The 27,976-nt window shown below is 44.8% G+C and overlaps 3 protein-coding genes across 5 annotated transcripts in view; 1 reads left to right on the forward strand and 2 right to left on the reverse strand.

The window, feature by feature from the left end:
• Window positions 1–4,137, reverse strand: part of pi4kaa (phosphatidylinositol 4-kinase, catalytic, alpha a) — a 34,626-nt gene extending 30,489 nt beyond the window's left edge. For both annotated transcript variants that reach the window (XM_011481396.4, XM_020707407.3), the window contains exons 1-7: window positions 3,910–4,137; window positions 1,771–1,887; window positions 1,611–1,704; window positions 1,431–1,519; window positions 1,075–1,147; window positions 734–996; window positions 509–575 (exon numbers count right to left, since the gene is read on the reverse strand). In XM_011481396.4, the coding sequence (XP_011479698.2) occupies window positions 509–575; window positions 734–996; window positions 1,075–1,147; window positions 1,431–1,519; window positions 1,611–1,704; window positions 1,771–1,887; window positions 3,910–4,008 (802 nt within the window). In that variant the 5' untranslated portion in view covers window positions 4,009–4,137. The remainder of the gene's footprint in view (window positions 1–508; window positions 576–733; window positions 997–1,074; window positions 1,148–1,430; window positions 1,520–1,610; window positions 1,705–1,770; window positions 1,888–3,909) is intronic.
• A 769-nt stretch (window positions 4,138–4,906) lies between these two features.
• On the reverse strand, window positions 4,907–17,826 carry slc25a1b (slc25a1 solute carrier family 25 member 1b). Its single transcript, XM_023960855.2, has 9 exons — window positions 17,522–17,826; window positions 13,590–13,697; window positions 12,725–12,824; window positions 11,272–11,410; window positions 8,657–8,741; window positions 8,400–8,504; window positions 8,203–8,318; window positions 8,050–8,123; window positions 4,907–6,008 (listed from the first exon to the last, which is right to left on the reverse strand). The coding sequence occupies exons 1-9, from the start codon at window positions 17,631–17,633 to the stop codon at window positions 5,894–5,896; spliced, it is 954 nt and encodes a 317-aa protein (XP_023816623.1). The 5' UTR covers window positions 17,634–17,826; the 3' UTR covers window positions 4,907–5,893.
• Window positions 17,827–19,346: 1,520 nt separating this feature from the next.
• On the forward strand, window positions 19,347–27,947 carry zgc:56235 (Voltage-dependent anion-selective channel protein 2-like). Of its 2 annotated transcripts, XM_004074453.4 has the most exons (9): window positions 19,347–19,480; window positions 20,890–20,960; window positions 21,564–21,613; window positions 24,088–24,240; window positions 24,317–24,369; window positions 24,450–24,671; window positions 25,044–25,194; window positions 25,273–25,330; window positions 27,250–27,947. In XM_004074453.4, exons 2-9 carry the CDS (start codon window positions 20,894–20,896, stop codon window positions 27,339–27,341), a joined length of 846 nt encoding a protein of 281 aa, XP_004074501.1. In that variant the 5' UTR covers window positions 19,347–19,480; window positions 20,890–20,893; the 3' UTR covers window positions 27,342–27,947. The 2 variants fall into 2 exon arrangements, with proteins under 2 accessions (XP_004074501.1, XP_078812245.1); XM_078956119.1 differs by lacking the exons at window positions 19,347–19,480; window positions 20,890–20,960; window positions 21,564–21,613 and adding an exon at window positions 21,688–21,820.
• The last annotated feature ends 29 nt before the right edge of the window (window positions 27,948–27,976 follow it).

Genomic DNA, 27,976 nt, shown 5'->3' on the forward strand with positions numbered 1-27,976 from the left:
TTTGACCTTTTCTGGTATTAAATATTTGCCTCCTTCAGAAGATTCCTGCTTTTATTTTGTTTCATTTAATTTTTAAGATCTGGAAACATTAAGCAGCTTTATGTTCATAAAATTGAAGAGAAAACATTTATAATCCATAAAACCATTTTCTGCAGGATAGAACAATTTTGTCATAATTTCAGTTACAAAGTGAATCTTTTTAGTCTTTTTTTATAAAATCTGGTCACATTAGTGTCATTCTTTTACCAACACTCCCATTTTTAGACTCTTTTAAGCTAATTAAGTCCCGACTGTTAGCTTCAGTCTTTTCTTTTTGAATAAAGATCAATTCTGAACGGTTGCCAACCTTCTAGACTCAGCTGGAAAGAAACTGATTATTTTCATGACTTGTTCATGAATCACTCCAGTCTTCCTGCTCTTCGCTTTCACATCAGGGCTTTTTTTTAAGGTGGTTGTGTCTCTGGAGAGGAAAGTGTCTCTCACAGCCAATCAGAGCAACTCTGCTTACCTTCAAAGTACTGCGCAGACGGATCCAAAGGTGAGCTGGGCGTCAGACCCGTTCTTTCTGGACTGGCCTGAAATCAATCATTTTAATTTGTGTTTTATTTACTCCCAGAAGAGAGAAAAATCTCCCTCTAAAAAGTTTTAGACGTTTATCTCTCATCGGCTTCTGCTGCTCTCATCTGGAACATGATGAAGAGCATGCTGGGAAAAGAACCGCGTTTGACTTCACCTGCTGGCACACGCTGGACACGGAGGAGGCCTTCCTCTTCAGCGTGTCCCCCTGACACACGGTGAGCAGCGAGCTCGGCAGGATGGAGCGGAACTCGTTGAAGGAGCGCCGGCGCGCCGCTTCGGCGTCCTCGCTCGTGGACAGAGTTTGGGGGACGGCCCGCGGAAACAGCTTGGTCAGCAGGGGCTCGTCCGTGTTGCTGTAGCGGCCGAACGCTCTGGCCACGCCGAGCAGGGTGGGGACGGTGTACCTGCAAAAGTACTCTGCACAGGAGGACATGTGGGGCTGAAACGACGGAGGAGCTGAGAAAAACAGCAGGACGGGGGTGGGGGGGGGGGTACCTTTGTCATGAGCTTCTGGGTTCCTACAGACGTCCTGCAGAACCTGCATGATGTCCATTAGCGCCTCGAGGATCTGAGAACATGAAGGAGAGCAGAAACGACCTCAGAGGAGACCAACGCTGGTCACACGTAAACGTGAGTCTGACAAGGAAAAGCTTAAAGTCAATGAAAAACCAGACTCAACGTTTGAAATGAATATCAAAGAACATGAATTTATTTTAATGATATGACATTTCTTAAACTAATTTAGCATTCATTAATGTGTTATGAGTCTGCGTAGTTGCATTTGTAGATTAGCCAACCATAAGTTGTTCAGCTTTCAGCGTTCCCAGACTTTCTCCAGCGTGACGGCTCACCTGTGCTCGCAGGTTTTCATCGCGCTGGGCGACGTCTGACAGCAGCGTTACCAGACAGAAGCTGAAGTTCTCTGCGACTGGAAGTGTGTCTGCAGCCAGAACGACACAAAAAAAAATCACCGTAAGCACAGAGACAGATCTAAAAGGCAATGTCCAGGATTTGGGTAAGAGTCCACGCACCGCGTCCTTTGTGCTCGGAGGTTTCTTCAATCCACTGAACTTTAGGAAGGCCTTTGAGCAGCCCCAGCAGGTACGGGACTATGGCATCTTTGTGCTGCAACACAACAGCTTATGGGTGTTGGAAAAACATCAGCAGCCACACACGAGGAGCAGCACTCACCTGCAGGTTGGACTCCACCAGGAAAATGCCGAGTGCGATCACAGCGTCTCTCCTGCGCTCGTCCAGCTGGAAGACTCCTCTGAAGTCCACCGGGCACATGCACTGCAGCTTCTGCACCTGCAGGGGGCGCACATCGCTTTTGGTTTTATGTTTTTGACAATTACAAAGCAGTACTGCTTTCATGATGGGAAATAGTATTTTGAGAAAAACGTCTGAGCTAAACCTAAATGAATTCATTGACACTGAAAGAAAATCTGACATTAAAGCTGTTGTGGCCATCCCATAATAATATCAAAACTTCCTGTAAATGTCTCAGCCGCGTGTGTTTTAGATTTTGAAATATTAGTTTGAGCCCTGTAAAAAATATTGGCCCCATTTGTTTTTTTGATGGTTTCTTCTGCTGTGATGTCATCATCTTTTGGGGGCGGGTCATCTATGCCCGAAATTTTAAAGGGCCTATACCATGCAAAATCCACTATTTGAGCTTTTAAGTGTATTATAGTGTTCATTCCTCACAAAAAACAACCCCAAAGTGGTGTTTTCATCCATTCATCTCAGAGTCTTCCTCTGAAAACCTGCTCTCTGAGCACCAGCCCCTCCCAACTAGAGCTGTGACGGTGTGGGATTTTTGATCACCGCGGTGATGACGCAGTGATGCGGTTATCGTCACACCCCTACTCCCAACCCAGGGAAAACGAGTGGGTTCTCACATTGTGACATCACAAAGTGAGGAACAGCCCCTTCCAAGAAGAGTCTCTTCTCCCAGCTCCACCCCCATGTAAACAGACACGCCCACTTTCTCAGTGGAGCTAGCGGTGATCGACTAAACATTTTCATTTTTTAAGAACAATATGTACATCCATTGTTCCAAAAGTTTGGATGTTGCTTGTTTTTGTGAGCGAAACGCGGACACGCTGCCGAGGCCGACCCTAAGGCTGTGTCCGAATTCCTTCACTACTCACTATGTAGTGAGCTACATAGTGCACTACGTAGTGCGTTGGCTTTTCTGAAGCGCTGTCCGAATCTACATTTCCTAAATCCAGTGCCCTAGAAATTTCCCAGAAGTCTCTACGAAAAACCAGTGTGCATCGATGCTCACTAGATCGGAAAAAATAGACCACAATGCATTGCGTCTGAGCATTTTATACAAAAAAAATGTATTTAAATGTATTATTTTAATAAACATCAACTTTTTATCGTTAGTGGACTCGTAAATAATCGTCGCAAAAAGCTCCTATTAATTTGATTTTGTCTAGTTTTTAGTTTTCTTACTTCCTGGTAGGAAATGAAGTGTAAAAATAACTCAGATTTCGTTTAAAAAAAAGTCGTTCTTTAGGGTGCCAAAGGTCATATATGATGGTATACATGGGTATAGTTGAGCTGTAAAAGGCTCAGAACAGCATGAGGTGAAGTTTTTGCTCAAAGGCGCAGTAAAAAAAGAAGAAGAATGAAACCGTCCAGGACTGTTTCTGCTGCAGAATAAAGTCCATTCTGAGCTTATTTAGACTCAGAAATGACTGAGGAGACAAAACTTTGACGCTCCACAGCATCTGAGAGGATAAAGAGATTAAAAATAGAGTCAAGAACCAAGAAAACAAAGAGATTTCTCACCAAACCAGAATTTCAACCTCTGTCAGGGTGATAAAAACATCAACCCAGTGCAGAAATAACTTGTTTTGATCAAATGATTGCTAAAAGCCTCCAGACTGAACCTGAATTCCCTGCTGCTGCTTTGGAGGAAAGATGACAAACTGCTTTAAAATACAGATTCTAATCCATGTTGATGCTATTGAGGCTCTACATTTCATTCATTTAAATGTGTAAAAATCTGTTTCTGTCCGCTTGACATTTTAGAGGGAAAAAGATCAGAAACGTTTAATTCAAATAACGGACGAACTTCTCTTTTTGTTTTGACCACTGACTAAGATCAACAGAAGGTCACCGATGCTGCTAACCAAATCTAGCTAGCTGTACATCTGTCTTTAGGGTGGCTACACAATAAAACAACATTTCCCATGGGCACAGACTGCAGGACTCCGTCTGTTTGGACCCAAAGACAGCCCGCGACCCGGCGGCGTGAGGAAGCGGGCCTCCTCCGGTTAACGGGATTAGCTGGTTGGCAGCTAGCCCGGGTCTTACCTTCTCTAACGGCGCCTGCCGGTGAGCAGCCAGCGAGCGGGCCAGCGACAGGACGGTGTTGAAGTAGAAACCTCGGCTTTCTGCCGCGCTGACAGACATGTTTGACTCTGCGAGGCTCCCGGCACAACTACACAAACACCAGCATCCTCTGACGCGCCACCAAAGGGCGGCTCGCGGCTCACACTGACAGCTACGGCAAGCGCAGGGTTCCAAAAGCGCGAAGCAAGGTCACGAGCGTTTCCCCCTGCGGTAGATTGTATGGAGCGCCGAAGCTGACTATATTTTTTTTATTTAATTCAATTGTATTTTGTTCATTTTATTTTATTGTATTTTATCATGAAACACATGTGACACATCAAAATAAATACACCTTTTTTAATCATAAAATAACAAATAATTTTAAGTAATGAGTCTTTTAACAGCATAGATTTCACAGGCGACAGCAAAATAGGACAAGTTCTTTCAACTACTTTAGCTCTTTGACCGCTAGTGCAATTAACATAAATCCAACTGATTCTGATGATGAGAAAAAAAAGTTGCCCCATAAACATTTTTCATTAGTAAAGTGCAATACTTTTCAGAAATAACGTGTTGTGTAACGGGGCAAAGCGTCTTTTCTCTGTGTTAATTACATGTGTTAATTGCATTAATTACATAAACAGTTGAAGAGTTACGATAATTGAAAAAAAATTAATACTGGAGCTAAACCGCCGGTGTTTAACTCCTTTATGCCAGATGACATTTTCAGTTATTTGAAATATTCTACCATGTTTTTTCTGTGGGTTAAGTCGAGGCATATATTTGGATGTTTTAGTATCAACATAAAGTAAGGAATAAAAATATATATTTTTATGTTTTAATGTAAATGTATTTTAACTAAAAAAAGGAAATGTGATTATTATATTTTGTCTTATGTGTGGTTATTTTTAATCATGTCCTTTTCAAGCTTCCATACCACTGAGGTGCAGATTAGAGGTGAAATGACCACCACAATATCAACAGTCCTATCCATGTTTATTGATGAGCATTCACATTAGAATTAGTTTCAAGGCACAATACAAGGTTTTTAACTCTTAAGAGTACTTTCCATCTGTTAATATAAAAAGCTGTCGATAAAGCGAACAGCGCACAGTATAAGGTACCGTGTCAAAGGCTGTCTGAGCAGGAAAACATGGAATTGGACTGCATGTAAACGAGCCAGACTCCGTCATGGAGCTCCACCCCTAACCAGGAGCAGCAGAACATCGTGATGTGAAAGCGAAGGAAACATGAGCGGTGAGACCGCCGCGTGGAATGCGATGAAAGGCACCTGTCATCTCAAAAATGGAAAGGTTAAAACTTGCAAACTGAAAAGAACTGCATGGAATGAGAGAGCAGTGTGAGGCGGAGCACAATGTTCCAGTCTGTAGTGACGAGGTTAACATTCACTCACTGGTAATCTTAAAACAAATCATAAAAATACACATAGGCACTTTTTAAGACATCCATCGGGTTGGTTCATTTAGCATAAAACATCTCTGCTAATTAAAAACAAAGCCACCTTCAACTGCGTCCTTAAAGGAAATGTGCGTTTCCGAGCAGAACAAGCTCTCTGCACGTTCTCATCTGAAGATCTGCGATCTAAGGCATTGAGCTGCTGCTGGGCAGCAGATGACATCTGAAAATCACTACATACATCAATCACATTAGAAATTAGAAAAGCTTTGCTCCTGAAACCTTCATGTTCTCGGTTTCTCTATGATTAAGTGCATCCAGCGGTGGTTAGTGCTCACATTTCTCTGCTCTTCAGATCCCTGAGCTCAACAGATTTTTAGGGCAAAGAGGTCAAATGTGAGCAGCACCTCCACCTCCAAGAGCTTTTCTTCTAATGCTTTTAACAACATGACAAATAAAACCAATGTTAGTCTTTTTTTCCTGTTTCATAACACTTGGAGGTAGATGCTAGGAGCCCAGGGCAGCCTGCCAGAGCTCTCCTGTTTCCACCTCAGTCCGTCTTCCAGACCACGTTCAGCACCTTCACCACCTCCTCATAGATGATGAAGACGATGGCGACGTCCAAACAAACCCGACCCAGGCGGGGGACAGTACCTTTGTAGAATCTGAAAGGAAGAGAGAAAGTGAGTGTTTCTCTAATAAAAAAAGAATCACATGAAAAGTACACGAAACTGACAGACGAAAAGGATTTAAGTCCTGAGAGATTAAAGATGCTGACATTTAAACAATATTTAGTTTTTCAAAAAAATACAATAAAAGAAAAAAACACAGCCAAACAATTTTTTAGAATTGAAAAACTAAAACACCTTAACAAGAATTAAAATCTAGAACAATGGCCAAAAGTAATAAAAAAATTAAAAAATTGAAATAAAAATAGACATGAGTTTAAAAAAATGCTTTTTTTTACATTAAAATACATAAAACATTTAAAAAATAAACAAACCAGCAGCCAAAAAATGAACAAACATAAAAACAAACATAAAAAACAATGCCCAAACTATGTTATCATTTTTATAAATATGTATTAATTTAAAAGAGTAAAAAGAAAACAAAAAATTGGCAAAATATTAAGATAAAATATAAATATAAAAAAAAAAAAAATTAACAAAAAATTTCACCAGAGATAAATTCCACAAAATAGACCCAAAAGGGAGGAAACCTGAAACCTCTTTAAAACTCTATTAAACTGACGTGACATGATGAGTGTAACAGAAAAATATCTGAAATAGATTCTGTGGTCCATTTGGTTTGTGGTGAAATAAAAATAATTTTATTTTTAAGAAAAAATGGGTCTGGATTCTTATGAGTTAAAGTAGCATCTAAAAACTGAAGTGGGAGGAGTCACTGAGCTGCATTAGCTCCGCCCCCAAACCCGGAACAAACACCTTTACATAAAAGTCAAACTTCTGCCCAATATTTGCCTGAAACAATGGTTAACCGTCAAAAGTCACAAACTTCCTGTTCCAGGATAGAAAAGCTGCCAACGTTTTAAAGAGGAACATTTCATCTACAGGCGGGACGTTTTTACTGCGGGTTTTGTCTCTAAAACCCATTTTTGTTTCATTTTGTTCATTCGTCGCACGTCTGAAGGATCCAATTCAGCATCAGGCGTTTCGGTTCAGCTGCTAAAAAATAAAGTTTAAACTTTACTAAACTGTAGTAAAGAAAGTTAGTAAAGTTTAAACTACTTTACAGTATCAAAATAAAGTTTAAACTTTACTAAACTGTAGTAAAGAAAGTTAGTAAAGTTTAAACTACTTTACAGTATCAAAATAAAGTGTAAACTTTACTAAATTTTAGTAAAATAAGTTAGTAGAGTTTTAAAAAATTACAGTAGTAGAATAAAGTGTAAACTCCACTAAACCTTAGTAAAGTAAGTTAGTTAGTTTAAACTTTTTTACAGTAGCAAAATAAAGTTTTAACCTTTCAAAACTTAGTAAGGATTACACTACTTTACAGTAGTAAAATAAAGTGTATTGAACGAGCCCCGGGGCCACATTCTTCAAGACCGCAGTATCGTTAAGATCTGACCCCAACGGTTCTGCTATCGGTTCTGGAGAAGTCGCATTTTTTGTGTCCCACAAAATATAAACGTTTTCTGCCATATTTAACTCACCAAGTCAGTCAATTTTCCGTTAATTAATGATGATATTAATTTCGGTATTCTCGCTGAAGAGGAGAGGTCTGTCTGGCTATTTGTGTGCACGGGGGGCGGGGCTGTCCAGACAGTAAGCGGCGTAAAATTATTTTACTTTTCAACTTGGAAAAATGTATCAAGTAAAATGTTTTGTTAAAAAAACAATGTTGCATAATGAGGAAATAAAACACTTTTTGTTCTTTATTTGTTATTTATTTATTTGTTTATTCTTCTTCCTCAAAAAGTATGGATAAGAGTATCGTTAAAATACCGGATAGATACCGTTAAAACCTCAACGGTATCCATCCCTACTCATCAGCACAAAGCTGCTTTTCTATCTTTCAAAATCTTATAATCACGTTAACTCTGTAAACGGTTGAAGAGTTTCTGTCGTTCAAAAAGCAGCTAAAACTCTGAACGGGTGACACGTGTTCACACCAGACACTACCTCAACACCTCAGCACACGTCAATCTTCCTCCCCTCCCATCAACCTTAGGGCGGTACTCACGCCATCGGGCCTTCGTGCCTCATGATCTTCATGGCGCAGTCCGCCGTGCTCTTGTACTTGTGAGCTTCAAGTCCCTGTTGAATAACGGCCACATGTTGGAGATGACAGCCAGAGGCGCAGGTCAGGGAGGATGCGGTGAAAACGACTACGGACCTGCATTCTGGTCTTGATGACGTCCAGAGGAGTGTTTCCGAACACGCTGGCGGCACCGGCGACCGCTCCAAACAGTCCGGTCAGCATGGGGTTGATGGCTTTGTCGGGATCATCTCCTTCAGAGAAACAACAGGCGGGTTTGACAGGCGGTCTGGTGTCCCGAGCCTACGCCCCTAAAGCTCCGTCAGCTCCTCTACCTTTGTACCAGTTCCTCAGAGAGGTCATGACATAAAAGCGGATGGCCTGGTTGGATCCTTGTTTCAGAACCGTAGCCGTCAGCCCCTGATAGGTTCCCTTCAGTCCTGTGGATAAACCAGAACAGAAACTCTGCAGCACCAGAACCCCAAATATTTCATGAATGACTTTAGTTCTTTAAGCACAAAAAGGAAGAACAGCAGTTCAGATAGAAAGTAGAGAGAGGAGCCAGCAGGGGGCAGAGTGAGGCAGCTCTGACCTTCAGTCCTGACGATCTCCCGAACTCCATGGAAAAAGCCTCTGTACTTTGGGTTTGCTGACGTCTGATCATGAATGAATTTGACCTGAGAGGACAAAGACGTGTCAGAAGTTTGGCTCCTCCCCTTTCAAGCTATCAATTGGATTCAATGCGTCAGATTGGTATGAATGAAAATATGTCCAATTGAGGTTAAGAGTCATTATATTATCATTTATTTGTATGTAGTATGTAGCTGTGTATATAACTATATATATATATATATATATAACGTGATATATATATATATATATATATATATAAAACTATATATAATAAAGTCACCCTCCGCGGGTGGTTTCTCCTCCAAGCTGGGGTCCTCTACCAGAGGCCTGGGAGCTTGAGGGTCCTGCAGTATCTTAGCTGTTCCTAGCACTGCGCTTTTCTGGACTGAGAGGTCTGAGGTCTTTCCAGGTATCTGTTGTAGCCACTCCTCCAGCTTGGGGGTTACTGCCCCGAGTGCTCCAATTACCACAGGCACCACTGTCACCTTCACTTTCCAGGCTTTCTCCAGTTCTTCTCTGAGTCCCTGGTATTTCTCCAGTTTCTCATGTTCCTTCTTCCTGATGTTCCCATCGCTTGGCACTGCCACATCCACCACAACGGCTTTCCTCTGTTCTTTATCCACCACTACAATGTCTGGTTGGTTCTCCATCACCATCCTATCAGTCTGGATCTGGAAGTCCCACAGGATCTTTGCCCTCTCATTCTCTACCACCTTCGGAGGTATGTCCCATTTTGACCTTGGGGTTTCCAGTTCATATTCTGCACACATGTTCCTGTATATTATTCCAGCCACTTGATTGTGGCGCTCCATGTATGCTTTCCCTGCCAGCATCTTACACCCTGCAGTTATGTGCTGGATTGTTTCAGGCGCCTCTTTGCACAGCCTACACCTTGGGTCTTGTCTGGTGTGGTAGATCTACACCTTGGGTCTTGTATGGTGTTGTAGATCTACACCTTGGGTCTTGTCTGGTGTGGTAGATCTGAGCCTCTATTGCTCTGGTGCTCAGGGCTTGTTCCTGGGCTGCCAGGATGAGCGCTTCGGTGCTGTCCTGTAGGCCAGCCCTTTCTAGCCATTGGTAGGACTTCTTGATATTAGCCACTTCAGTTATGGTCCGGTGGTACATCCCATGCAGGGGTTTGTCCTCCCATGAGGATCTGTCCTCCAGCACTGTATCCTCTGTTCTCCATTGCCTGAGACATTCACTGAGACAACTTGAAATTGAAGCGATACAATACAAATATATATATATATATAACTATATATATATATATAACTATATAACTATATAACTATATATATATATATATATATATATATATATATATATATATATATATATATATATATGTAGATAGATGGACAGACAGACAAACAAATATACACACATATATGTGTGTATATGTGTGTATATTTGTTTGTGTATTTCTTCTTCTGTCACTTAAAAAACATTTTCCTTGATGAATTCCTGATGAAGTATCCAAACTATGTTTGAAATATATGCAATATAATATTGATATCTTTAAGATGTCTTTATTGATTGATTGAAATAAACCTATTTTGTTTGGTGTGTTCAGAATAGGAGTTCATTAGTGAATAAGTCAGTGTTAGATTTCATTTTTAAATGTGGCGTCTTCTCCGTGTTTGTCTGTCTGTTGGTCTGTAGATTCCTGCTGGTTTTGCTCTTTTTGAATTATTTAGCCGTAAACTGATGAAGGAAAAAGTTCAAATCGCCCTGAAAACGTTCCGCTCCCTGCATTTATTCAATGTTTAACCAGTCAGCAAACCTTTAAAAACTGTTTTGAATCATTTCCACTTTAGGCAATGATTTCTAAACAGGTTTTCACCCTGACAGGTTAACTACCTTTATAGCACATGTGACTTTTTAAAGCTTTTTTTCAAATATTTTGCTAAATTGTTTAAGTAATTTATTCATCTCTTTTGCACATATTTACAGCATATGTATGTTTTTATCAGTTTTTGTGGTATTTGTAGCATCATTATTAATTTTTAGGCCACTTTGGTATTTTTTTTGTCTATAGCCATTTAACCTTTTGCAGTTGTAAATATGGATATTATTTCTTCTGTGAATGAATCCACAATGGATCTGGAAGTACAAAATTAAGGCAATAAAAACAAAACAATTTAATAATTAATATTTCAACTTTACTCCAAATATTAGGCTTGTTTGAAATAATTCTGTCAGTAAAGTTACTATTACTAGCTGGTTGCAGCAGTTGGTTGTCATGGTGATTGTTCTGATGATGTTGGACAATTAAGCTCTGAGTTACTGTGTCGTCTTTTGCTGATGATGAAGTTATTATATTTTTATTTTAACCAAAAACTCACTTTATTTCATTTTCTTATGAGTTGAATTCCCTCATTACTTTCTGCACTATGAGGCTCTTCATGACAGAACATTTATATCTTATACCAGGTATGATTTCAAACAGGTGTGTTTATCAGCTCATGAGAAAAAAAGGTGACTTTTAATGTCTGCTGTGGTCATTTTCACACGTATGACATGCGGTTAAAGTGTGGATCATTGCATGTCGCCACGTTCTGCAGGTCAGACCTTAACGGTCTCCATGGGGCAGACAACGACCACGGCCTCTGCAACTCCGGCGCCGAGCCCGCACAGGAATCCTCGTTTGCTGTCCAGTTTTCCGCTCTCGTCCCGCATTTTATTACTGAGGAACTCGAACATGCCGAATCTGTCGGGGGGGGGGGGGGGGGGGGGGGGGGGACAAACAGGGAGTCATGATCGCAAAGGGGAAAAACCTGAACTTTAGCCTGAATTAAAACAGAACAAATGGCTGTTTTGTTTGTTTGTTTTTCCTTCTTACTTCCTTTTTCCCCCCAAACATTATTTATGAACATTGAGAAAGTTATAAAACAATACATTTAAATTCACTTAGGGCCAATTTGGGATCCATATTCGTCTCTCTATTCACAACATTTCTTTTCTTTTTTCAACAACATATCTAACAAGAAACAAAACAGCAACAACAGCGGATGCTTTATTAGGGAGGACATGTCAGACATGACTTCCATTTGTTGCAAGTGATTAACATAGATTTGTGATTATCTTCCAAAAATGTGGGGAACTGTGTCTGAAGTGAGTATTTTAGTCTTTCCATCTGGCAGATTTCATCTCCAATGTTCATCCAATCGTCCAAGCTGGGAACAGCGGGGAGGAGCCACTGGTTTTAGGATTTTAGTGAACTTTAACTGATCCCACAGAGAGGATATGGATTTGTTACCACAGCTCAAAAACAACAGATAACAAATAACACAATAACACAATAACACAATTTAGTGTCCAGTTTAGAATTCCTACAGAAACAGACCAAAACTGAACTCAGTGAAGTCATCAAGACCAGGCAGAATAATTTTTAATCTCCCAAAAACTGTTTAACAAACTCAGTTTGAGTTTCTGACTAATTCCAGTAAAAAAAAAGGTTTTTCGGACACATGGGTAACGCTTTTATTTTGACAGTTTCACCTTGAACTGCTTCCTTTTCTTTCAGCTTCATTCATGTAAACAAAACAGGTTTGAGAGTTGATGGTTTTGGTTTAAAAATGACAGCAGCCCCTCCATGAGCGCTCTCTCCCCATACCATGTTAGTTCCTCCCCTGTGCTTCACAGTGAGAATTTCACAGCTGGAAAACTTAAAAAAAACCTCGTATCATGTACATCCATTTGAAGTTTAACCAACAAATTCTTTCATGGACAGACTGACAGGTAACACCTCACTCAGGTAAAATGACCTGCTTTTAGACAAAGGTTTCATTATTAATAAGAAATCTGACAGGAAACGTGTCAACTGTAATAAATTCAAATTGAATTGAAGTTCTTTTGTCTCAGTACTTTGTTAAAAAGTATTTTGAGAGCAAATGAGACAAACATTTTTGCTTCTTTTTAGGGTTTTTGCAGTGAACGATGAAAGACTTTTCTGTGGCTGTGCGTCTGCGTGGATTTCTGCGTCTGTTGGGCGTGACGGCGTTTTCTGCAGAGTGGGCGGTACCTGACGGCGGCTTTGGGAATGGAACCGTAGACCAGCGAGCTCAGACCGCGGTAGAGTCCCCGCACGCCGTGACCGCTGACCGTCTGCTTCACACAGTCGGCTGTTGGAGGAAGGAGGAAGAGTCAGAGGAAGTCAGCTGACGGTCAGAAATCCTCTCTGAGCTTCAGCTGACAAACGTCTGCCCCCAAAGGTCTCCTGCTGAAATACGCATTTGTTTGTTTGTTTAGGGAGCCTGTGGCCCCCCCAGCGTAGTCTCTACATCACAAATACGATCTTTTCCTCAAACGGCATCATTTGTCTGCTGCTGATTTACAACCTATTGAATGAAGAAACACTCAGAAATGTCATTTTCCTCATCTATGTTATCAGAAAAATGCTACAAACTGCACTATGGGGCAATTTAGGAATTCAGTTTACATTATGAATTTCTATTTTCTCCATTTTCTGCTCTGTTTTTTAAATTCTCTTTAATAAACTCTACAGTCACACATTTAAACTTCAGTTTGTTTGTAAGACTCTTTCCCTCTAAATGATTGTTTTTCCTTTTCTTTCAGGCATAAATTATTCAGTCACTGATGTTGTAAAAACATTTTTTTAAGGATTTAAATGAATTTAACCTGGCTTATAAATGTTATTATTTCATAAAAAATGTAATTAAAAATTATACATTTCCTAAAACAAACAAGAGCTAATAATAAAAACTAAAAAAAGTAAATTTAACCTAAAAAATAATCCAAAACTAAACCTTTTTTATATTTCAGGCCAGCAGGTTGTATTTTTCCTCTTTTGTAAGTTTCCAGAAAAAGTTGGGAGAGGAGTTAACGGATGAGGCTCAGATTTTCCCCCCGACAGCATCTTTACTCACAGATTCCTCTGTATTTGGGGGGGTTGGCTTTCTCGTCGAGCTGCAGCTGAGTCTTAACGTACTCTGTAGGGAAGGTGATGCAGATCTCTATTCCTCCAGCAATTCCACCTTAAAAAAAGGACAACAGACACAGTTATGAGGGTTTTATCATTCAAGTGAAACAGACTTTTAACACAAAAAAGTCAGTTGTGTCACAAAACAAACCCAACATGCAACACAAGTGAAGGAAAATTCACACAAAGATGAAAATGGAAGTGTAAAAACAATAGATGAGATGAATGGATGAGATTTAAAAAAAATCATCTGCATCTAACAATTGCAGAGCAGTTCCACCTTAACTGAGTTGCTGTAACTTTCTGTCAGTGGAACCCCGCCCCTCAAGCGGAGGGGGCGTGGCCTTCAACACTGTGCTTTATGTCAGAGCAGGCTCACAAGTCCCAGAGGGAGGGAAAAACCTGAGGTGGAGGAGCTACGTTTTCATATCTGGGGGTGCGAGGGGGGGGGAGCTTTTCCTCTGAACATGACAAGGTGACAAACAAAAGCCTCTGAAGTCCAGCGCCCAGGCTTTGGACATGCATCTCCAAAAAACATGCAGAGGAATCCAGCCGTGGTCCAAACTCACAGAGCATTCGCCGCTTAAGACACGCCCACATCTCTCTGTACCTAGTGATCAAGCTAGACCACCGTCTGCAAACCCGTACCTGCAGCCCGCCTCTGCAGGACGCTGAGGCGCCACGGGGAACCAGTTTATCAAGTCCATCATGAAGGAAGACCTGAAACATCACCTGTCAAAAGAAACCCTTCACAAATTAACGGATGTTGTTTTTCAGAGTATTCAGACTTCGTTTAAAAAAAACACGGAAATATTCATTCAATAAAGTCACCAATTGATATTTTATAGCAGTTTGTTGTCAAATCTTTTCTGGGTTTCCAGTTTTTAGAAATGTTACATATTTAAAGTTTATCCTCAAAAACAAAAGAGGTTTATACAAATATACTCCTCGTGTCTCCAAAGACACATAAACCCCGACCGTAACAGTAAAATCTGTCCAACGGCTGGACAGGACAAGTTAAGAAAAAACTCTTTGATCGTCTTGACTGGTTCATAACTTTCTGACATTCGGATAAATTACAACCAGTTTCTGCTGAAGCAGGATTGAAATTGAATCTCAACTTGCGAACCAAACCAGCAGTGAAGGCGGTGACACCTGACCCAGGGAACGACTGTTGGACAGCCATCCGTCACATCGGACCATCGACTGTATCTGAGAACTGGACTGAGTGGCACCATCCCTGAGAAGAAGAGGTTTATTAACCAGAAGGTTCTTCTGACCAATCAAATGAGTGAGGAACAGCTGTTTGTTTCTCTACAGACGTCTACGGGCTTTTGGCTTGGGGGGGCCACTTCCTGTTTGGAACGCCAGAGGGGAGGGGTCACTCCGTCCAGTTCTCATATACAGTCGACTCCTAAATAGCACATGTTCGTTAACCTGCTGTAATTCTTCAATCGTTTTCCAGATCAACATGAATCAGCTGATTTTGATTTCACCAAATGAACTGTCGCGACATGTCGCCAAATCGATGTTTTCCAACCCCCCTGGTTTAAATGGTTAAAACCCACAAAACAAAACAGAGCGGAACCAGAGCAGCCACACAAATGGACTCGGGGGCGGATCGCCTGCTGCAGGGCGACTTAGAAGAAAAGGAAAAAAAAGCCTTGAAAGCGTTTAAACAAAAGAACAGAAATGAAAGGAGCGTCACAGGAACGTTGTGAGAACTGGTCGTACAGCTCGACAGATGCGTTGGAGGGGGGGACAAAGGATGTGGGGGTCTGTGGTCATCTGGAGCATCGGGTTCCTCCACCCTGAAGGCAGAATCCTCCACCGCACCAGAGAGGACTGTGAGAGTCTGCAGTCGTCTTCTCTGTTCAGGTCCAACAGGACTTTCTATTCATCCAGGATTCCAGCGGCGAAGACGACGAAGCCGTCACCGTGACCTCATGAAAGGATGTCAGGATGAAGTTTTAACATGAAAACTTTGAGGGTTTTGGAGAGAAAAGAAGACGCTGTTGACTTCTGTTCACATTTATCTGTTATCTGCCACATGGATGAGTCGGTGTTTCACAGGAACGCCGCAGTTCAAAACCGAACCGCGTCACGCCGTTGGACCCAGTTGAGCGGCGCGTGTTGGGCCAAATTCAGGGGCGGAGCTAGGGGAGCAGCCCCCCTAGCAAAAAGCTGTGCCCCCAAACTTTTAAGTCAATAATAGTATCATTTTTGAAATCAGCAACAGATTTTTTCTTTAGGTATTGCAAAAAATAACAAAATTAAAACAATAAAACTGTTAGAAATGTCTATTTTTAATGGTTTTACTTGTAATAGCTTCCCACTCTGGTGTTTTGCCCCCCAAAGAAAATGTTCTAGCTCCGCCCCTGGCTACATTTAAGAGGGATTTATAATGTATTTATTTATTACATCACACTCAGTAGGTTTATGTTCACTGTTACTCGCTTATTAGCAATTTTATAAAAAGATATTTATGATTTTCTTTTTAATAAACAAATCGAATAAAAACAAAACTGTGACCTAATTTGAACCAAATCATGGAGAAATCGAGTCTTTGCATTCCTAATGCTTAGCAGTCAATAAAGATGCCATTGATTAGTATTTTATCTCACTATTTCACATTACATTAAATCTGCGACGGATCTATTTGTTCATATTCTGGACCTGTTTCCATTCTAGTTTGTTTGTTGTTCAGTTCTTGCTCCATTTCTGGTTAGAAACTGTAATCTATTAACTTCTAAAACGGCGTTTTCTTAATTACATTCTTTTTTACAGCAAAGCATTTGTTGAGAAGCCCCGCCCCCTGGGTTCTAGAGAGTCAGCTCATGCCTTCCAGCCAATGAGGGGGGGAGTCTCCGTCTGGCTGGTTCGTGGCTCCACCGTCATGTGCCGCTGCGGTTCTGGGCTCCAACCGCTGCACTCTGGGAGCGAGCCGCTCAGAGCGGTGGGCGGGTTCTGGTGTGCGCTCAGGCTGACAGAGCAAAGTGCTTTGTCATGGTTTGTCAGCAGCCTCAGAACAACAAACAAACCTGTTCCCCGTTTGCTCCCTGCAGCCCCGTGGGGTCACTCGGCGTGACCTCTCTCCCTAGCTGTGTAAACTTTGACTTCTGGTCACTGATTAACCGCTGCAGAGACGGGACAGGAAACGGGTGGGTGCAAAGGTCAAAGGTCCGAACACGTGTCACACGTTTGATGGTGGAACCGGGCTATGGCTCTTCTTCAGCTTATCTTCCCACCGTTCTCCTGCCTGCTGGATCTTTAGCTGCACTGCAGAAGATAAGCCACACACGTTGCTGGTTCCAGAGCAGATCACGGTCGCTTCAAGGCTCACAAAGCACAAATACGTGCAAAGAAAGGAGGTCAAGTCACAGGAACTCACATTTAAAGAGGTTTTTCTCTCTCAGTGCAGTTAAAGGGACATTTCAGAACTAAACAAACACAAAGTTTCATTCTGATTATTGAGGCGAAATGTTCTTCACTGGATTATGATGATGAGGAGTTTGGGGTGTGATCCTCAGTTCTGAGTGATGAAGATGCAAACGACTCCAAGCAAACCTTTCAAACCATGGAATAAACATGTGAACGGAATAAACACTGAATCTGTTAGTCTGACAAACTGCTAAATCGCTTTGAGGTCCTAAATGAATAAAATAGTCATCGGACGGTTTTAGTGCGTAAACTTTTTGTTCTGAAAGTTTGGAATAAATCCTCCAGAAGTGACTGGATGTTTGTTTACAGATGTGACGTCATGCGCGTTTCCCCGCAGGCTGCTGCAGGGTTTCGGTGCCGGATCTGCTAAGGTTCGGGAGGGGGGGTCTCGGCCCGCAGAGTTGAGCAGAAGTTGGAGGGGTTCGAGCCGCTGCTTACCCGCTAGGATCGCCTTCCCGGGGTGGGTGAGCTTGGCTTTCCCCGCCGGAGCCGCGGCGGCCACCATCCGCGGTCTGTGGAAGGGACTCACGAACCGGGTCGGTTCTGACATCTCTGCACCAGCCGAACTTTCCTTGCTGAGGATGCGTCCGCGCGGGTTCAGGTCCGCCCGCAGTGTGAGGCGGGCAGACGCTGGCGGGGCCGCCTGACCATTGGACCCGCGATTATTGATGTCTGTGTACTTTTGACAGCCCGGAGCCTCCGCGGCTGATAACGGCGAGTCGGTGCTCGTTCAGGGCGGGGCAGGACGTGACACGTCCCCCCACCAACGCGGAAAAGCGCCATGTTTGTCGCTGACTTTTAAGGAGGACCGCGGCAGAGCTGCGGGGCTCCGCCGGCAGAGGGCGCTGTTTCCCACAGGCACATCGGCAGGGGCGTTCTCATGTTATAGGGGGGCTCGGTTTGAATTCCTTTACTACTGACTACATAGCGCACTTTATGGTACGTTTGTCATTTTGTAGAGCTGTCCGAATCTACAACTCCCAAACACAGAGCCCGTGAAATTTCCCAGAAGTCTCTGCAAAAAAAACAAACCTGTGTGCATGGATGATAAGTTGATCTTATCTGCTTATTCTGTTAGTTTTATATATTTTTATTCCATTAATCTTGTTCTCAATTTTACGTTTTAAAAAAAAAACATTTTATTTATTTAATTTTAGCATCTTATTATGATTTTACCCCCAGTGTTTCTTATGGGGATCTTTTCTACCAGGACTTGGTTGGTGGTTGTCGCCCTTGGATGAACAAATACTTTTTTTCTCACAGCAGAGCCAAGCCTCAGGTTTTTTTAGAAGTCACTTTTACCAGTATTCATTGTGTGTGGGGTCATGAGTCTTGTGTGTTAACGGAGGGGCGGGTTGTTGTTTTTTGTAATATTTTGTGTTTTTTGTTTGTTTCAAATGTTAAAGCGCGTCGAGTTGCAAGATGTATGAGATAAAGTTTGATTTGATGCTCACTAGATTGGGGAGTATAGACCACAATGCATTGCGTTTGACCATTTTTTGCAGAAAAAAAGTGCTTTTTTAAAATAAAACCTCAAACTTGAATTGAGAAAACTGAATGTCTCCTTCTGGAGATTAATAAAGTTTATATCTATCTATGTTTTCATCATCAGAACACAGTGGATTCATAAATAGTCGTCTTGAAATGCTCGTCTTTATTAGGTTCCACTTCGGGAAATTAACGCCAAATACGACCAACTGCACTGCTGGAGTAGAATTTGGAGCGACGTTTGCCACACGGCTAATGATGGTTTGCACTTCATTAGACTTGTGTTGTTGATTAGCTTATTGGTGGATTTCCTCTAAGCTTCTCTGCCGTTCTCATATAGTCAATGCTTCAGATGAGCACGATGATCGTATGCATCAGAATGGAGCGGAGCAGGAAGACTTTGGCCCGCCCACCGTAGTTTCTACGTGACAAATACGATCTTTTTCACATGTTTTTCTTTTATTCATAGTTCAATTTGAATAAAGAACTATGCGGATATGTATTTTTTAACCTTATTTTCTTTATAAATGTTTTCAATCATGAGAAAATGCATCAAAGTTGTGTTAAAAACACCTATAAGCACCTTTTTAATTGGAGTGGATTTTTAAGGATACAAAAAAAAAACTTTTGATTATCTTGTATAAGACAAAGGGGGGAAAACTGCATCCTGCCTCTATTTTGTTGGCACTTTTAGACATTTCTCTAAAAAAGCCCAGGGCTTGATGGGATTGACCTTTCCCATCACTTCAGGCTTCCTGACCGCCGCGCATGCTCAGTGGCGGCTCTCCTCGGTCTCCTTCATCGTGCCCTGCGTCCTGCTAAGCTAGCTAGCTGTCAGTCGCAGCAGCATCACGCCCGGGACGCTCGCGGCTCCGCAGACTCCGCCTCGTTTTCACCTCCGCTGCACAGGTGAGCGCCCCTTTCCCGCTTCTAACCCCCCCCCCCCCCCCCCCCCCCACGTGGAGCTGACACACTCCGTTGACATGATTTATCCCACAGGTGTGTTCCTTCCTCACCGACTGTCATCCTCATCTCTCTCCGGGATGAGCGGCGTTCTTTAGCTAGCGCGGCGCGAGGGCTAACGGGTCCCGTTATGTAACGATGCTGAGCCCCGGAGAGCGCGAGCGCGGTGTAATCCCGCAGGAGCGGCTTTCCCGTTTTAGTGCGGACGTTTCAAACCGCAGCATGGCTTCGTGTCTGCGGGGGGGCTCTATAGGATTTAGGCGGGTTTTAGCTGCTGCTTTCTGTTAGCTAGCGCCTAACCCCCCGACCCCCCCCCCCCCCATCTGCTGTCCTTTGTCCCCCATCAGAGATGCTGCAACCACGTGACGAGGAAGACCACCGCTTTAAACCTCACCCTGACCTGCTCTTCATCACCAATCTCCTTCAGAGCACAGAAAACCAGAGCAAACTAAGACTAAAATAATCTGATTTGTTATGAAAACTTTATAAAAAAATAAATGAACCTAATGTCAAATGAAAAAAAACACCTGCAGATGAATAAAAAAGCCCCGCTCTGCTCACCTCAGCGTAGACTGCTGCTTTATTATTTTATAGTATTTATACATTTTCACATTTTTCAATAAGAACAACAAAAACCCTCTAACTATTTAAATCCAGGTTATTTGACATATTTAATCTAGATTAAATGTTCCTTTTTTTGGCAGATCAACAGAAATCCACCGTTTAGGATAATTTTAGGCAGAGTTTGGGGTCATGTGATCTGCCGGTGCCATTCCTGTCCAAGAACTTGAAAAGAATAACAAACATCACCTGTTCAAATGAAAGTGCAGGGATGTTCTGTGCAGCTTCCTGCTTCCTTTGCTGAGGTTTAAACTCTAAAATTCTGGTTTACCCGCTCAAACGTCTACAACATTTTGGGCTTTTCGTTTTGATTGGCAGGTGGGTGGATCCACCAAAAACGATCGCTATACCTTTTTCACGTTACCGCTGAGGTGGGCGGAGTAAACTCCAGCTAGGATGCCCCTCCCAACCCCGTGGGTGTCCTGATTGGTTGAGAGCAAAAAGTACCACAAAGGTTGATCCGTTGCTGTTGGAAACCAGAGCTGCCGTGAGCCTGAAACGCTGCTCACTGGCCACGCCCATTTCCAGCACCTGCTGGGCGAAGCTAATTCCACTAGCCCCTCCCACTGTGGGCTAAACGGGATTGAAATGGTGCATCTGCTGCGCTGGTCTGGTGGAGTCAGTGGAGATTTTTCAGCTTCCTGTTCCACTGATCAACAAATGAAATCCGTTTCTTGATAAAATGTTGGAAATCCGAGCCTCTTCACGGGTTTGATGTGTCCCGTCTCCTGCAGCACGATGGCCGTCCCTCCGTCATACTCAGACCTGGGCAAAGCCGCCAAGGACATCTTCAGCAAAGGTTACGGTGAGTCCAGCCGCAGCATCCGCAGAGAAACCTGTTGGAGTTTGGCGCCGCCGTTCCTCAGACAGCACGCCATTCACCTGCAGATGAGCCGATGTCACCGTTTCTTATAAAATCCTGTTTTTGTCAAACGTTCCACAGAATTTTTCTTCTTTATTGTGGATAAAATGTGGTCTGACCTGCATCATCAGGTCTTTACATTTTCAAACCTGGTTTTTATTTTCCTTTCCTAACGTGGAAGCCATGTTCAGTTACATCTCTAGACAGAGGAATTCTGGGGGGAAAACAGAACGATCCCGACATGATGGCAGCCATGAGGTTTTCAGTCAGAAACAACCTGCCGACGTTAAAGACAAACTGCAGGTTTTCTCATTTCTGTTTGGGGCAATAGCGCCCCCTGGTGAGCAGCTGTTGCAGCTGCATCATTTTTACAGGCTCTTCGATCAGCCTCCGTCTCTGCCTTGATGGGAAATCGATGTCCTGGAGGGGAAATAAAAGTCTTAGAACAGAACAGAGGCCCCTCACGGTGACCTCTGCTGCTAAAGACGTGGATAAGGTCAAACCTCCCGCTGCTTTACAAAGACACGTCTGCTCTCCTTCCTGCAGGGTTCGGTCTGGTGAAGTTGGACCTGAAGACCAAGTCCCAGAGTGGAGTGGTGAGCTCTTTTTCCTTCTTCTGGGTTCTGAGCTGCCGGTCTGCAGATAATCCACCGTTTCTCTTCCAGTATCCCAAAAGTCGAAGCTTAAAGCTCCTCCTGCTGTGTGTGTGTGTGCGTGTGTGTGTGAGCGCGTGCACGTGCCTCTCCTAACCGCTGCTCTGTCTCCACGCTGCCGCCCGGACTGCTCGCGCTCAAACATAGATGGTAAGATCAGAGCTGGCTGCCGCCATGGCGGTTCTGTCGTCGTCTTTGAAATAGTTGTGATTTGTGTGACTCAGGGCGCCGCACGCGGCCCGTCTGGGCGCCGCACGCCGCCCGTCAGTGTCAGCGCCGCTTCTTTTCTTTCCGTTTCCATCCTCATCCTCATCTTTTGTCTCGTTCAAGACTAGATTTGAAACAATAAGAGTCAAAAACAGAACAGAATTGAGCCTCACAAAGAGGAAAATAGTTTGAAACACTAAGAAAGATCAGTGACCGCCTCAGAGAACCGGACTAAGTGACTCCGCCCCCCTGCCGTCCCAAACAGGAAGTACCTGCTCCCCACATTCAAACCGTTTGACAGATTTCATGTAGTCTGCTTTCATGCAGTAGGGCGTGGCCTACCAACAAGCTCACTCCTGATTGGTAAGAGCGGTTGCCATGGAAACAGACAATCACAGTTTCCTGACGACGTCTCACTCGGACGTGGCGGCCGGCGTTTTGTGCTGTGAAAAATGGACGTGAAGCGTTTCCTTGAGTGACGTGACGCCGACCCGCTGGATTTACTCATTTCTCAAACTTTTGATTGGTCATGATCAACGTTGAAGATGTTACTTTCCATCAGTAATAGATTACAGTTATAATATTGCGCTGTTACTCACTGTTATGTTACTTTGTAGTAAAAGCAAAGAAAGTTTTCAAACGTCACCAACTCATTGGCCTGGTGGGACAGTGGCCGGCCTTAAACTTGAAGGTCGTGGGTTTAAATCCTTAGTCAAATAATATCAGTTCCTTTAAGCTCTTGCTGACATCCTCCAGCCTCCTGCACCGCTGGAGGAAGGAGCTGCTGCTCCACATGAACACCTCGTCTGCATGGCTGCTGTCTGCTTGCTTTTTGACCCCCCCCACCCCCACCTTTACGCTAGTTTTCTCTCCCTTTTTGACTTCTTGTGCTCCCATTATGTGACGTCAGCTGTTAGTAAATGCTGCTGATCCCAGAGTTCCTCTGTCCTTCGGCTAAGGGTGGATGTGGTCTAATGACGTCTAACATGTCAGTTTAGTCCATAAAAATCTACATAATAACTAGAAACTCTCATCAAAGTGTTCTTTTGTCACTGCTCTCACTGCTTTGAAGGTTTAGTCTGTAAAGTAATGAACCCGTCAGGAGTCGAATGCGACTGAAAACGTCTTAGTAACGCTCCAAACTACGTAGTTACAGCTTAAAGTACCTCGTTACTGCGGCACACGACGGCAGTGGTTCAATCGCAGACGTCAACAGCAGTTTTAAAGCAGTTCCAGAGCAGCAAGACGCCATCGGCGCTGGAAGCTGCTGCCGCTGACTTTTGACCCAGGAAGGTGCATCAAACGTGCACACGCTTCATGTTTGTGCACGAAGCAAAACACTCAGGAAATCCAAACTCCACCAAACCAGATTTTATCTGAAAACAAGATAAAAAAACAGATTTCTGCAGCAGAAACTACAGACAGCAGCTTCCTGTAATGACAGCATTTGGACACTGGGTGGCAGTATAAACAAAGCTTCTGTTTAATTCGGATTCCACTAAGAGACAATCTTGAAAATAACATCAATGAACCTATGAAGAAACAGGATGTAAGGTGGAGCTCCTAATTATTTTCTATATTCTTTTGTTCATTAAAGCGCACTAAAGTCTTATTCCAAACCAAACTGAGCCCTGCAGCTTTTATTTCTCTATTTGTTTGATGCACATGAAGTGAAAAATATGAAAGAAAACAAGCTTTAAAAAGCTTTTTTGGTCCAAGCCTGACTAAAAATGGGATATTTGTAAATCTTTCCAATATCCTAGTGTGGACTTTCGAGCGGAAACTTCCTGTTTGCCGTCAAACCTCTCAGGTTTCGACTCGCTTCTTACCGTTTTCTCGTCCAGTCGTTGAATGAAATCGCAGCTTTACCTGAAAGTTCTCAATAAAAGATTCAAATGAATGTAAAGTTTCTGAAAATTAACGAGGGATAAAAGTAGAAAGAACAGAAAAATGTTGAGAATGAACGTAGGATTTCTATGTTTAATGTTCAATAACCGTAAATGTTTGTGGTCATAGAAGGAATTTCATCTGAAAACTGTCAATAATCTGTTTCTGCATAAATGTTTTTTTTTTAAATTGTGTTGTTGTCGTCACGCACGAATGTTTTGATCGTCGAACGGATCCGCCTTATCGTCTCATCCGGCGTCGCAGTTTCTCGTTGCTCGGAGTGATGCGACTGACGCGAAGGCGTGGTCTCTGTGCGCCCGCAGGAGTTCAACACGTCCGGCTCCAGCAACACGGACACCGGCAAGGCGTCCGGCAGCCTGGAGACCAAGTACAAGATGAAGGAGGTGGGGCTAAGCGTCACGCAGAAGTGGAACACGGACAACACGCTGGGGACCGAGGTCACCGTGGAGGACCAGGTGCGTTTGCGGCGCCACGCCCCCGTCGGTCTGCAAGGCTGATACATGCTGACTCCACCCCTTTCTCTGCCCGCAGCTCACTCAAGGACTGAAGGTCGGCCTGGACACGTCGTTCGTGCCGAACACGGGGTGCGTCCCACGCCGCCGCCCCGTTGTCCTGCTTGTTCTTACTTCCTGTCCAGATTTAGTTCAACTCTTCCTCCTTTCAGGAAGAAAAGCGGGAAACTGAAGACCGGCTACAAGCGAGACTACGTCAACCTGGGCTGCGACGTGGATTTCGAGGGTCCCATCATCCACGCCGCCGCCGTTCTCGGCTATGAAGGCTGGCTGCTCGGCTACCAGATGGCGTTCGACACGGCCAAATCCAAACTGTCCCAGAACAACTTCGCTCTGGGTTACCGGGCCGGAGACTTCCAGCTGCACACCAACGTGTGAGTGTTTCCTGCAGGTGGCAGCGTCTGCGGCCCCCGGCTGCAGGTGGCAGCATCTGCGGCCCCCGGCTGCAGGTGGCAGCGTCTGCGGCTGAAGGTGGCAGCGTCTGCGGCCCCCGGCTGCAGGTGGCAGCGTCTGCAGGCAGCAATGACCTTAAAACTCTGATGGCAGGTTTAGCCGTTAGCCGAGTAGAGATTTCTTCTGATCCTATTAGAAAATCATCAACAATTAACCCAAAAAAAAGAAAAGTGAAACAAATTTGGTCACAAAAATTCTAAAAACTATTTTAAAAATTGCGGATTTATCGGGTTTTCCACATCTGTGCTGTTCCCGTTCTGAAGCTCCGGTTCTGGTTTGGGTTCTTCTCTCAGGAACGACGGTACCGAGTTCGGCGGCTCCATCTACCAAAAGGTGAACGATGAGCTGGAAACGGCGGTCACTCTGGCGTGGACCGCCGGCAGCAACAACACACGCTTCGGTGTCGCCGGCAAATACAAGCTGGACAAAGACGCTTCTCTGTCTGTGAGTGCTGGCTCCGCCCCCTTTCCTCGGATCCCTCACAAACCTCTGCGTCATGCCGCCTCCTTTCGCCCCCTACAGGTTAAAGTGAACAACGCCAGTCTGATTGGAGTCGGCTACACCCAAAGCCTTCGATCAGGTAAGCTCCACCCACATTGGGGCAGCGGTGTCCACTCCACCTGTAGGATTAGGTTCAAACAGACTTTAGCAGAACTTTACAGAAATGTTTCTCCAGATTTAATTTAAAGTTTCTAAAGTTCTCAGCGTTGCCGTGAGTTTGGAAGACTGCCGATTTGGTTTCACACTGAGCTGTCGAGAGCCGACCAAACCTTTTCAAACTGCTGTTCTTTTTGAGTCATGGGACCTCGGGGGTCATGTGACCTGAGAGGTCATGTGACCTGAGCGTTCATGTGACCTGAGTGGTCATGTGACCTGAGCGGTCATGTGACCTCAGGGGTCATGTGACCTGAGAGGTCATGTGACCTGAGCGGTCATGTGACCTGAGCGGTCATGTGACCTGAGCGGTCATGTGACCTGAGCGGTCATGTGGCCTCAGAGGTCATGTGACCTGAGCGGTCATGTGACCTGAGCGGTCATGTGACCTGAGCGGTCATGTGACCTCAGAGGTCATGTGACCTGAGCGGTCATGTAACCTGAGCGGTCATGTGACCTCAGGGGTCATGTGACCTCAGGGGTCATGTGACCTCAGGGGTCATGTGACCTCAGGGGTCATGTGACCTGAGCGGTCATGTGACCTGAGCGGTCATGTGACCTCAGGGGTCATGTGACCTGAGCGGTCATGTGACCTGAGCGGTCATGTGACCTCAGGGGTCATGTGACCTGAGCGGTCATGTGAGCTCAGGGGTCATGTGACCTGAGCGGTCATGTGACCTGAGCGGTCATGTGACCTCAGGGGTCATGTGACCTCAGGGGTCATGTGACCTGAGCAGTCATGTGACCTCAGGGGTCATGTGACCTCAGGGGTCATGTGACCTGAGCGGTCATGTGACCTCAGGGGTCATGTGACCTCAGGGGTCATGTGACCTGAGCGGTCATGTGACCTCAGGGGTCATGTGACCTCAGGGGTCATGTGACCTCAGGGGTCATGTGACCTGAGCGGTCATGTGACCTGAGCGGTCATGTGACCTGAGCGGTCAAGTGACCTGAGCGTTCATGTGACCTCAGGGGTCATGTGACCTGAGCGGTCATGTGACCTGAGCGGTCATGTGACCTCAGGGGTCATGTGACCTCAGGGGTCATGTGACCTGAGCGGTCATGTGACCTCAGGGGTCATGTGACCTCAGGGGTCATGTGACCTCAGGGGTCATGTGACCTGAGCGGTCATGTGACCTGAGCGGTCATGTGGCCTCAGAGGTCATGTGACCTGAGCGGTCATGTGACCTGAGCGGTCATGTGACCTCAGGGGTCATGTGACCTCAGGGGTCATGTGACCTGAGCGGTCATGTGACCTGAGCGGTCATGTGACCTGAGCGGTCATGTGAGCTCAGGGGTCATGTGACCTCAGGGGTCATGTGACCTGAGCGGTCATGTGACCTGAGCGGTCATGTGAGCTCAGGGGTCATGTGACCTGAGCGGTCATGTGACCTGAGCGGTCATGTGACCTCAGGGGTCATGTGACCTCAGGGGTCATGTGACCTGAGCGGTCATGTGACCTGAGCGGTCATGTGGCCTCAGAGGTCATGTGACCTGAGCGGTCATGTGACCTGAGCGGTCATGTGAGCTCAGGGGTCATGTGACCTCAGGGGTCATGTGACCTGAGCGGTCATGTGACCTGAGCGGTCATGTGAGCTCAGGGGTCATGTGACCTGAGCGGTCATGTGACCTGAGCGGTCATGTGACCTGAGCGTTCATGTGACCTGAGGGGTCATGTGACCTCAGGGGTCATGTGGCCTCAGAGGTCATGTGACCTGAGCGGTCATGTGAGCTCAGGGGTCATGTGACCTGAGCGGTCATGTGACCGGAGGGTTCACCTCCACCCGCTGCAGTGTGACATCATCCGGGTGGAGTCTGACGTTCCCTCCTCTGCTCTGCTTCCAGGTGTGAAGGTGACCCTCTCTGCCCTCATCGACGGGAAGAACTTCAACGCCGGCGGACACAAAGTCGGCATGGGCTTCGAGCTGGAAGCATAAGTGGCCCCGCCCCTTCCCTCCGCCACCTCCTTCAGCCCCCACCCCCCCCTCCGGTTTCTTCTCACACCTGGGACGGGAAGAGCCGAGCCTCGGGCGGTTAGGCCACGGCGGTGCCCAGACGAGAAAAGCGACACTCTTTACGTCCCCGTAGGTTCTGGATGTTGTAGATGTTTGTCTGAACGTGTAGCTCTTTGCAGATGTTGATCCTCAAAGCATGCCAGAGGGAAAAGCAGCCGAACCGCTCGGTCAAGGCCGTGCCGTCCTTTCAATTCCGTTAGTTTCCTGCTGTGATGAAGGCGCCGCGCTCCACCTGCAGCGGCGAGGTGGAGGGCGCTGCTGCTTTCCTGCTGAAAGACGCCGGCTTTGCACCAATGGCGGCGGCTCAGGGCGTTCCCACGCCGGGGTCAGGCGTGTGCTTAGAAACTGGAGGAGGGCCATCAGTGAGAAGAACATCAGCAGGGCGCCGCTCCCACGCCATCATGATTCCTTCAAACCACAGAAATGTTTGTCTTTGAAGCTCACGGTCAGAATGAAGGTTCCCTTTCTTCGCGTTTAGACACACTACCTGGATTTTGGGAATTCTAATAAAAATGATGGAAAAATGTCTCTTGCTGTGATTTTAGTCCCGTTGACGC

Source organism: Oryzias latipes, chromosome 12 (assembly GCF_053564925.1).
Source record: "Oryzias latipes strain Hd-rR chromosome 12, Olatipes_Hd-rR_3.1".
NCBI classification, from domain to species: domain Eukaryota; kingdom Metazoa; phylum Chordata; class Actinopteri; order Beloniformes; family Adrianichthyidae; genus Oryzias; species Oryzias latipes.

Coding starts and splice junctions, on each gene's coding strand:
- slc25a1b (XM_023960855.2), bottom strand. CDS start 17,633: ATGTCAGAACCGACCCGGTTCGTGAGTCCCTTCCACAGACCGCGGATG. Junction 12,825..13,589: donor CCCCAAATACAGAGGAATCT/GTGAGTAAAGAT, acceptor TTCCTCCAACAG/CCGACTGTGTGAAGCAGACG. Junction 11,411..12,724: donor ATTCCCAAAGCCGCCGTCAG/GTACCGCCCACT, acceptor CCCCCCCGACAG/ATTCGGCATGTTCGAGTTCC.
- zgc:56235 (XM_004074453.4), top strand. CDS start 20,894: ATGGCCGTCCCTCCGTCATACTCAGACCTGGGCAAAGCCGCCAAGGAC. Junction 20,961..21,563: donor CATCTTCAGCAAAGGTTACG/GTGAGTCCAGCC, acceptor TCCTTCCTGCAG/GGTTCGGTCTGGTGAAGTTG. Junction 25,195..25,272: donor ACAAAGACGCTTCTCTGTCT/GTGAGTGCTGGC, acceptor CGCCCCCTACAG/GTTAAAGTGAACAACGCCAG.